Genomic DNA, 9,400 nt, shown 5'->3' on the forward strand with positions numbered 1-9,400 from the left:
TCCTTAAAGCACCTGCCCGTCCCCGGCCGGGTACAAAGGCGCCGCCGGCCGGGCCCGCGACTCGGCCCGATGGATTCGCCGCCGGCCCCGGCTGGCGCGGCGGGGTGAGCGCGCGGCGGGGGGCGGGCCCCGGCCGGGGGGGGGGGAGCCCGGCTGCTGAGCGGAGAGGAGGCACGTGGGGACCCCTCCAACTCGGCCCAAGTTGGGAGAAGCCCGGGGGAGGGCCCCAGAGTCCGGAGGGGGCGCCGGCAGCGCGGGGCTCCGCCGGGACAGTCTCCGCGTCCCCAGCGCCCTGCGGCCAACCCGAGTCTCGCAGTAACTTTTCTCAGCGCCCCCCCCACCCCCCGCCGTGGGTCACCCCGGAAACTTGCCCTCCCCGGGCTCGGGAGTCCGGCCACCGGCCCTGCCCCTCCCGGGCCTGGGTTCTGAGTGTGAGACGGGCAGACGAAGACGATGGCCTCAACGGGGAAGCCCGCCCGGCCCGGGGAGCGCACCGCCAGCCCCCGGGTTTCCACCCGAGAGCTCCGCCCCTGTCTTCTGGGTCCCCTAGGCTAACGTGGGGGTGGGTTTGGGGAGTGGTGGAGTTCAACTAAGTTCAAATCCGGTGTCGCCAGCTAAGAGTTGGATGACCTTGAGCAAGTTCTTAGTGCCCTGCCTCAGTTTCCCCCTTTGTGTGATAAGAATGGTAATCTTTAGCCGAGGGAGTTTTGTTTGCTTTTTCTTTTTCGCGGCACTGGGGATGGAACTCAAGGGCATTCTACCTGAGCTATACCCCTAGTAGCCCTATTTTTTATTCTTTATTTTGAAACAGGGTCTCACTGACTTGCAAAGGGCCTCATTAAGTAGCTGAGGCTGTCCTCAAACCGCGATCCTCCTGTCTCAGCCTCCCGAATGCTGCGATTACAAGCAGGGGCCACCACGCCCTGCTAGCCCAGGGAGTTTTTGAGAGCGGCATGAGGAGCTGATGCAGAGATGGCTGTGTGTGGTGCCACCAGTTCAGCGTTGCCTCATCCTGTCTGGTGGGGCAGGTCGGAGAGGTCGCAGCAGTACCCACCCCTGACCCTATGGTTGTCCCCTAGGAGCTGTGACAGGTGCCTTCCAGGAGTGTGAGATAATGAGTGGCGTGGGTGGAGAGAGGCCCGATCCAGAAGCCAGCCCCATCATGAGTCTGTGGGGGCTTGAGGACAGCCACAGCTGCCCAGGAACTCCCCGGGCAGCCCAGGAGCCCCCCACAGAAGAGGTGGCCACAGAGCTGCAGATGAAGGTGGACTTCTTCCGGAAGCTGGGCTACTCGTCCTCGGAGATCCACAGTGTCCTGCAGAAGCTGGGGGTCCAGGCAGACACCAACACCGTCCTGGGGGAGCTGGTCAAACATGGGTCCACCACTGAACGGGAGCGCCAGGCCTCGCCGGACCCCAGACCTCAGCTCCCGCTGGTGCCCCGCGGCGGGGGCACCCCCAAGACCCCCGCCCTGGAGCCCCCACTGCCAGAGGAGGACAAGGAGGGCAGCGACCTGAGGCCAGTGGTCATCGACGGGAGCAACGTGGCCATGAGGTGAGTGTCACTTCTGAGGAAGCCTGTGGATGGCGTCTCTGCCATCCTGCTCCAGGGCCTGGGGGAAGGAGTTTGACCCCTTCTCTTGGACTGGCCAGGAGGAAGGCGAGCCTCCTGAGAGGTCCCATTGATGCCTGAGGATCCTTAAGCCACGGACTTGGCTGAGGTGGCTTTTGCAGGAATGTCATCGTCTTGGGAACGCAGGGCTCAAAGGCCATGGCCCGAGGATTGGAGTCCAGGCTCTTTTGTCCCCACAGCTCGCCTTCTGTTGCGGGGCTCCGAGGCCGGCCATCTCGGCCTCGGTTCCTTGCCTGTGCTGGGAGGCACGACTGGCCGGGCCATTTGCGGTTGGGCTCTAGTGCTCTAGACAGGAGTCAGCCACTTGGCCGTCTGCGGAAAGCGGCTCAGCCACCTTCAGGTGGTCCTTGTGGGAGTGAAGGCGCAGAACCTGGACAGCCTCAGTGCTCAGCCTGCAGCAGATGTTATTGTTGTTATTGTTACTCGGGGGCTGGGGCTTCTGAGGCCTTCCTGTCCCAAACCTGGGCTCCCACAAGCAGAGCCCTCTACATCCCTGACCTCGAGGCCCGGTCTGGGTGACCTGATGTTCTAGCTGGTCTCTATGGCTCCCAGGGCCAGGGCTGCGCTGGCCTCAGGGGGCCTGTCTTCTCCCTCAAATCCAGGCCCCGCCCTCCAGCTCTCCTTTCTCCCAGGTCTTTGCAAGGTGGCTGGTGAGTCAGGACTGGGCGGGTCACTCTCAAGGAAAAGTTCCTGTTGGCAGGGATGTGGGGAGACCCCAGATGCAGGGGTGGAAGATGGTGCGCCTCCTTCCCGGCTGCCCTGCAGGATCTCCCAGCCTCTGCCCTCCCTGGCATTTGGCCCCCACCTACTCTCAACCCAGCTGAGCAAGTGAGCTGTCCAGCTGGTCCTGACCCAGCTGTGCATGCCAGCACACAGGCAGGCGAGCCCTCTTCCCACCACCTTTGGGTCAGTCTCTGAAATGGGCTGATTCTGGGTGGGAGGCTGGGGAAAGCAGCAGGTCACAGACTGTGTTTGAGGGCTAGGGATCCTTCCTGCTCCAGCCTGAGCTGGGCTGAGGAGTTTGATTGGCCTGGAAATTCTTCCCCTGGGGGCGGTGGACTCAGAGTGGCCTAGCCCTAGAGAGAGCCATGTGCTGTGGTGGCTTGTGTTTGTATCCTGGCAAAAGGAGGAGGAGCGTGGAGGGAGGAGGGGCAGCCGCAGAGAAGTGCTCTGGGGGAGCTGACGCTGACTGCCGCCTGAGCCTGCTGGGGGTTTCTGAGCTGGGGCTACTGCTGGAGGGAAATTCCAGCCTCAGACTTCCTGTCTCAGCTGTTACTGGGTTCCTGCTCTGCCACCCCCTCCCCCAGGGGCAGCCGGGCTAGCCCCCACCATATGCAAATTGTGGGGAAATTCACCTTTGTTTCCTTCTAAGGGAATTTTTTTCCACCAGTCAGACCCAGCCCTGGCAGATCTCACCTGGCAGCCCAGCCCTGCCCTGGGTCCTGGGACAGGAGCAGCCGAGCTCGAGTCTCCCACACACACATCCTATCAGTCTGGTTAGCCAGGGCAGAGGCCCCTAACCTTCTGGGCAGGCCTCCGTGGGGTGGGAGGATGTCTGGTTTTCCTGGGCCACTTCAAGCTTCCTCTGCTGGCTGCAGCGAGCAGGCGGGACTGAGGTTACTTGTTGGAAGGCTCCTGTGTTCTGCTAAAGCGGGGCTCTGCTGAGAGCGCCCTGGTCCCCAGCAGGGTGCTCAGTACCCAGAGGCAGTACAGCCCCAAGCCGGCCGGCATCGTGTTGTCACTGGGCCTGAGGGTCCTGGCCCAAAAGAGGGCACCCAGGTGTAGGCAAGTGTGTACAGAGGGCTGCAGGTAGGCCAGAGCTCACCGCGTCCCGGGGAAGGAGCAGCATGAGGGCACCACTGGGCACTGTGGGCACGCGTGGTGTCTGGGCATGTCACGTCCTTGTTGCCAGCCTGCTCCTCCTTCTGGGCACACTTTATTTAAACTCAAGTTTGGGACCCTTTTTCTCCCAAATAAACTCCTGGTCTCCTGTTAAGAATGGAAAGCAGTCTGGTGGCACCAGACCTGGACTCAGTTTTCATCTCCCACCTTGCTGTTTTTGTACCTGTTTGAACAGCCACATATGCACTGCACCACACTGCTGTGTGGCCTTGGTGACTTGTTACCCTCTCTGGACCACAGCTTCCCCATCTGAGATAATGGGAAAGGGGACAGGAATGACAGTGCCCTCCTCTGTGCTTGGTGTTGATTCAGTGTTAAGCACTTGAAGTGGCCTGGTTCACAGCTCTCAATGAATATATTTTTGTTGTAACCAGGCTATCTGATGGGGGCCACCAGGCAGGAATGACTCTGGGGCTGGAATTGTGTCCCTACAAAGCCCTTCAGCCTCTGGAGGCTCAGTCTCACCACCAGTGGCTTCCATGTCCCCCAACTGCTCTACCTTCTCCTGAGGCTCCAGCTGTCAACCCCCAGAGCTACCCACAGGATGTGGTTGGCCCTGGACTTGCCTCTTTTACATAACGTTTATTCTGTTTTATTTGCCAAATGTGAATGCCTTAGTTGCTCACTAAAGGGCCAGTGAGGGGCAGGGGCTGCCAGGGAAGGAGCCCCAAGCCACGGTCCCCCTTCCGCCCTCCCAAGAATTCAGTAGGAATCTCCACCGTGCTGGTCCACTGTGGCCTCAAGCCAATGGGTGTTGTCCTTGTGATGTGGCCATCTTAAGGTAGCTACAGGCTACTGGGCCAGTTTTTTCAGAGACACTGAGTCAGAGTGATCCTGTACCACTGAGCCAGAGAGATCAGTACCACCTCTAGGCTTTCTGCTGGGTCCAGACCCATTTAGGTGGGCGAGGTCTGGTCCTCAGACCAGGGTAGGAGAGGATATCCACCCAGCTCTCTCTGGGAATCCGCCAGGGAGCGTGGAGGCAGCCAGTGGCTGTCTGCCAGGGGTCACAGCCTCGCGGGGGGGGGGGGGGGGTGACGAGCGCTGGGTGGCCCCGGCAGTGAAGGGAATCGGCTGTGTTGGAAGGAAAGCCATGGCCTTTCACTTTCACACCGAAAGGCTCCTGGGACAGGCACCCAGTGTCACTTCCTAGCCCCCGGGAAAGGGTGGTGGGAGTACCCGCCCTTCCCTGAGCCTGTTGGGGTCCAACCCCCAGCCACTTGGTGCACCCCTGAACTTTAATCCAGAACATTCTGCTGGTGGCTGGTGCTTCCCCCACCCTCACTGCTGCGTGGCAGCCTTCGAGGAGTGCCAGAGCCAGGGAGGGGCCATGACTCAGTCCGAGCCTGCACCTCTCTGTCCCCAGTCCCGGCAGCTCCCAGGCGGGCGGGGCGGGAACCAGAAGTCCCCCCCCCCAGCTTTTCCCCACCCCCAGGTGTGTTGCAAGGGGCCGACCCTCCCCACGTGGGGAGCTAGCACTGCCAGATTCCTGGGTGGATCCTCACTTTCCGCAGATGGAATCTTGGGGAAAGTCCCTCGATGGGGCCGGCCATCCAGGCACGGTAGAAACCGTTCCTCCCTGGGAGCTGAGGACCCGTGGCTAATCTCGCTGCTCCCAGTTGGCCAGGCAGGGGCTGGCATGCTGGCCGGTCCCCCTGTGGACTGACCTGTCCCTCTCCTCCTGCAGTCACGGAAACAAGGAGGTGTTCTCCTGCCGGGGCATCCTGCTGGCAGTGAATTGGTTTCTGGAGCGGGGCCACACGGACATCACAGTGTTTGTGCCATCCTGGAGGAAGGAGCAGCCCCGGCCAGATGTGCCTATCACAGGTCTGTGTGGCCCTGGAAGTGGGCGATCTCACTGCCCCACGGGACCTCGTTCTCCCCAGGGGAGACCCTGTGGCAAGGGAGCAACTCGTGGCCCTGCAGCAGGGAACAGCATTGGAAGTCTTCTCATCCAGCCCTCTGCCTCAGGAAACCTTCTTCATTCCTACTAGTAGGGTGTCAGTCTTAAACACCCCCCGTGGCAGAGGGGCCTTGTAGCTTAGTAGTGAAGGCTGCCGGCTCTGGGCCAAGACAGCCAGGATTGGGATCTGGCTCTGTCCATTCCTGGTTCGGTGAATGACCTTGATTAGCTGGCCCTGCTCCGAGCCACTTGCTCCTCATCTGGAAAATGGGGTAGGGCGGGGTTTTGAGAACAGCCTCCTCCCAGGACTGCTGCGTGGGGCCCGTGAGTTAATACAGCTGTGCTACCTACTGCACAGGGTGAATGCTTAGTACATGCTAGCTGCCACCATTGTGCTTCCAAAGCCCCCAGCCTTGGGGGTAAAAACCAAGACTGAGCCGGGTGTGGTGATGTACTCCTATATTCCCAGTACTTGGGAGACTGAGACAGGAGGACCATAAGTTCAAAGACAGCCTCAGCAACTCAGTAGGATCCTTAGCAATTTAGACTCCATTTCAAACTAAATAGGGCTAGTAGTATAGCTCATAGGTAGAATGCCCCTGGGTTCAATGCCTAGTACTAAACCAAACAAAAAAACAAATCCATTTCTCTGGGAGCCAAGAGACCTGGGGCAGCTGGCTAGGACTGAGCTGCCCCTTCCAAATGGTCTTACCTTGTCTGCACAAGGGGACAGAACCAAGACACTTCATGGACCCCTACGGGACAGGCTGAGACGAAGCCAAGACCACCCCTGGTGTGAACAGGCCTGATGTGCAGAGCAGAAGCAGAAGGGCCCGCTCCGCCCAGAGCCCTTGCTCTGTGGGGCCCGTATCCCTGAAGCGAGTTCTTGGTCCTCAGGCAGTAAACAGGCTTTGCAGAGCTGGTGTCTCCTCCTGTGAACTTGGCATTCACAGCCCCTGAGGTTAGGGAGCCTGGAGGCCTGGCTGTGCGTCCCGGATGGCCCCTGACCTGCACCCACCCCATCCCCAGACCAGCACATCCTGCGGGAACTGGAGAAGAAGAAGATTCTGGTGTTCACACCATCGCGGCGTGTGGGCGGCAAGAGGGTGGTGTGCTATGATGACCGCTTCATTGTGAAGCTGGCCTTTGAGTCTGACGGTGTCGTGGTCTCCAACGACACGTACCGGGACCTCCAGAGCGAGCGGCAGGAGTGGAAGCGCTTCATCGAGGAGCGGCTGCTCATGTACTCCTTCGTCAATGACAAGTATGTTCCTGCCTGGAAGGGACCTGAGGGCAGGGGCCGGCGCTGCCTCCGAGATGGGCACTCGGGACAGCAGAGGTCGGGGCTGTTTGAGTGGGGGTCGGGGCAGTAGCACCTGAGATGAGACGTGGTCAGCGTCCAAGACAGCCTCTCCCGGGGCAGCCCAGGCGTCCCGCTCTCCAGTTGCAACCTCTGGTACCCTGGGAGAGCTCCTTGCCTGGGAGTGGCCCTCAAGCGCCCCTGGGCTGAGGCCTTCTGGGCTGGGGGATCCCCTTCCTTTCTCAGGGGGAGCTTGGCAGCGTTCAGGGATGACCTACAGGCTCCAGTTTCAGGGCCGCTCTCCTGTTCTTCTCATGGCCGTGCAACCCCCTCAGCAGCACCGGGCTGTCTCCCACCTCCTGAGGGTTCTCTCCGCCCTCCGCAGGTTCATGCCCCCTGATGACCCTTTGGGCCGCCATGGACCCAGCCTGGACAACTTCCTGCGTAAGAAGCCACTGCCTTCCGAGCACAGGAAGCAGCCGTGCCCCTATGGTATGAGGCCCGGCTTTGCCCTCTGCACTCCTCACCCTGCCTCTCCTCCCACTTGGACCCTAGGTGCCTCCTCCTGGGACCACCCACCCTGATGTCCCCAAACCCCTCCCCCTTGCCCTGCTCAACATCCTTCTTCCCTTCTCACCCAGGGAGGAAATGCACCTATGGAATCAAGTGCCGATTCTTCCACCCTGAGAGGCCAAGCCGTCCCCAGCGCTCCGTGGCCGATGAGCTCCGAGCCAATGCCCGCCTCTCGCCCCCACGGGCCCCGAGCAAGGATAAGAGTGACCAGCGGCCTTCACCCTTCTCTCAGTCCAGCTCTCTTCCTGCAGACAGTGAACAGAGCAGCCTGGATGGGAAGAAGCTGAGGGCCCGGGCACCCCCAGGGCCCCACCCAGAGGGGCCAGCCCAGACCTTCACCCCGGGGGGCAGGAGCCTCCCTCTCGTCGGGAGCAGTGGTGGCAGCTGTGGGCCCACAGACTGGCTCCCACAGACCCTGGACTCACTCCCGTACACCTCCCAAGACTGCCTGGACTCCGGCATTGGCTCCCTGGAGAGCCAGATGTCAGGCCTGTGGGGGGTTCGAGGGGGTGGCCCTGGTGAGCCAGGTCCACCTCGGGGCCCTTACGCTGGCTACCACCCCTATGGGTCCGAGCTTCAGGCAGCACCCGCCTTCCCCACCTTTGGACGTGCTGTGGGCACCGGCCACTTCAGTGTCCCTGCCGACTACGCACCCCCGCCACCGGCCTTTCCACCTCGAGAGTATTGGTCTGAGCCGTACCCGCTGCCCCGACCCACCCCGGTCCTCCGGGAGCCCCAGGGGCCGAGCCCAGGGACCGTCAGGGACCCCTGGAGCGGGGCGGGAGGCCTGGCCAAGGAGCGGGCCAGTGTGTACACCAAGCTGTGCTGCGTCTTCCCGCCACACCTGGTGGAGGCCGTGATGGGGCGCTTCCCGCAGCTCCTGGACCCCCAGCAGCTGGCTGCTGAGATCCTGTCCTACAAGTCACAGCACCTCAGTGAGTAGGCCAGCCGAGGGCCCTAGGCTGCCCTGCGGGCTGGACAGGAGGATAGACAGGAAAGGGAGCCCCCAAACCAAAGATACCATAGGATTGGTTCTGGCCGTCTGCCCCGTGGGTCAGAAGTGATCGCCTGTTGATACACATTGTATCTCTGTTGTTTAAGGACACGCTGCCGGTAAGGCCGCCAGTCCATGGCTGAGGCCCAAACCCTCTTTTCTCTCAGAAGACAGGGAGGGAGGCCTGGGGGAGCACAGCCCGGGCAGGGGCCCTGTGCACAGCCTCCACCTCCCCCTGTCCCTGGGACGCCGGCGTGGCCGGCTAGTTGGGCACCGTGTGCCTGCCCTCCAAGGCTCCCTGCTCTAAGCCAATGAAGCCTCATCTGTGCGCCCCCGTGGGCACGAGGCTTCGTGTCAGTAAGCAAGATGCTCTCTAATAACCCGCCCCACCCCTCACCTGTCCATTGCCTCTGTCCTATCCTCCTCCTCGCCCTTCCCTAAGGCCAGGGGGACATGTGTGTGCTGTGTACAGGTATAAAATTTAAATATTCCAAGTGGAAAGTCCTTACCTCTGTTGAGACATCAATAAAGAATAATGTGAGCCCTCCTAAGAGGTGATGGTCTTTGTTACTTTAGGGGGCTAGAAAGCCAGCAGGCACATACCCTGGACCTGCCTTTTCCCCCAGGAGGCCTTTCTCATCCTTTTCTGAAGGAACTTTTCCACAAACACCCAGTCTCTTGGGGCTAAGCCTGGATGGCGATATGGACACAGGCAGGGGTGGATTAGGAAGCAGAAGTGGAAAGGGTTAGAGCCCTGTGGCTGCAGCCAGGGGAGGGGCTGGCTCTAGAGGACCACGTCGGGCTGTTCCCTCTTCTGTGCTGACCAGAGCAGGGGATGGGAAACGGGGTGGCCGCGAAGGTGACTTCTCAGACTGGAGGGGGTGTGCGGAGGCTGTGGGCACTCACCACTGGCCCTATTCTCCCATATATGGCTGTGTCCTAGAACCAGGGCCACAGAGCAGGGAGGGCATGCTGCGGCAGCAGCAGCTTAGGCAGTGCAGGGTGGCCTCCAGGGGGTTAGGGCCCTGCAACTGTCACCTGGGCCAAGTGACTTCCACAGGGCCTCGGCTTCCTCACCTATGAGACAAATAATTAT

The 9,400-nt window shown here is 61.1% G+C and overlaps 1 protein-coding gene across 1 annotated transcript; it reads left to right on the forward strand.

Annotated features, from left to right (window-relative positions):
- Positions 1-1,114: 1,114 nt before the first annotated feature.
- On the forward strand, positions 1,115-8,253 carry ZC3H12A (zinc finger CCCH-type containing 12A; the record flags this gene model as incomplete). The annotated part of the gene is made up of 5 exons (XM_080692334.1): positions 1,115-1,554; positions 5,222-5,361; positions 6,467-6,701; positions 7,123-7,229; positions 7,379-8,253. The coding sequence occupies 5 exons, from the start codon at positions 1,115-1,117 to the stop codon at positions 8,251-8,253; spliced, it is 1,797 nt and encodes a 598-aa protein (XP_080548460.1).
- Between the last annotated feature and the right edge of the window lie 1,147 nt (positions 8,254-9,400).

The sequence above is a fragment of the Muscardinus avellanarius genome (assembly GCF_963383645.1).
Source record: "Muscardinus avellanarius genome assembly, chromosome: 3".
In the NCBI taxonomy this organism is placed as follows: Eukaryota; Metazoa; Chordata; class Mammalia; order Rodentia; family Gliridae; genus Muscardinus; species Muscardinus avellanarius.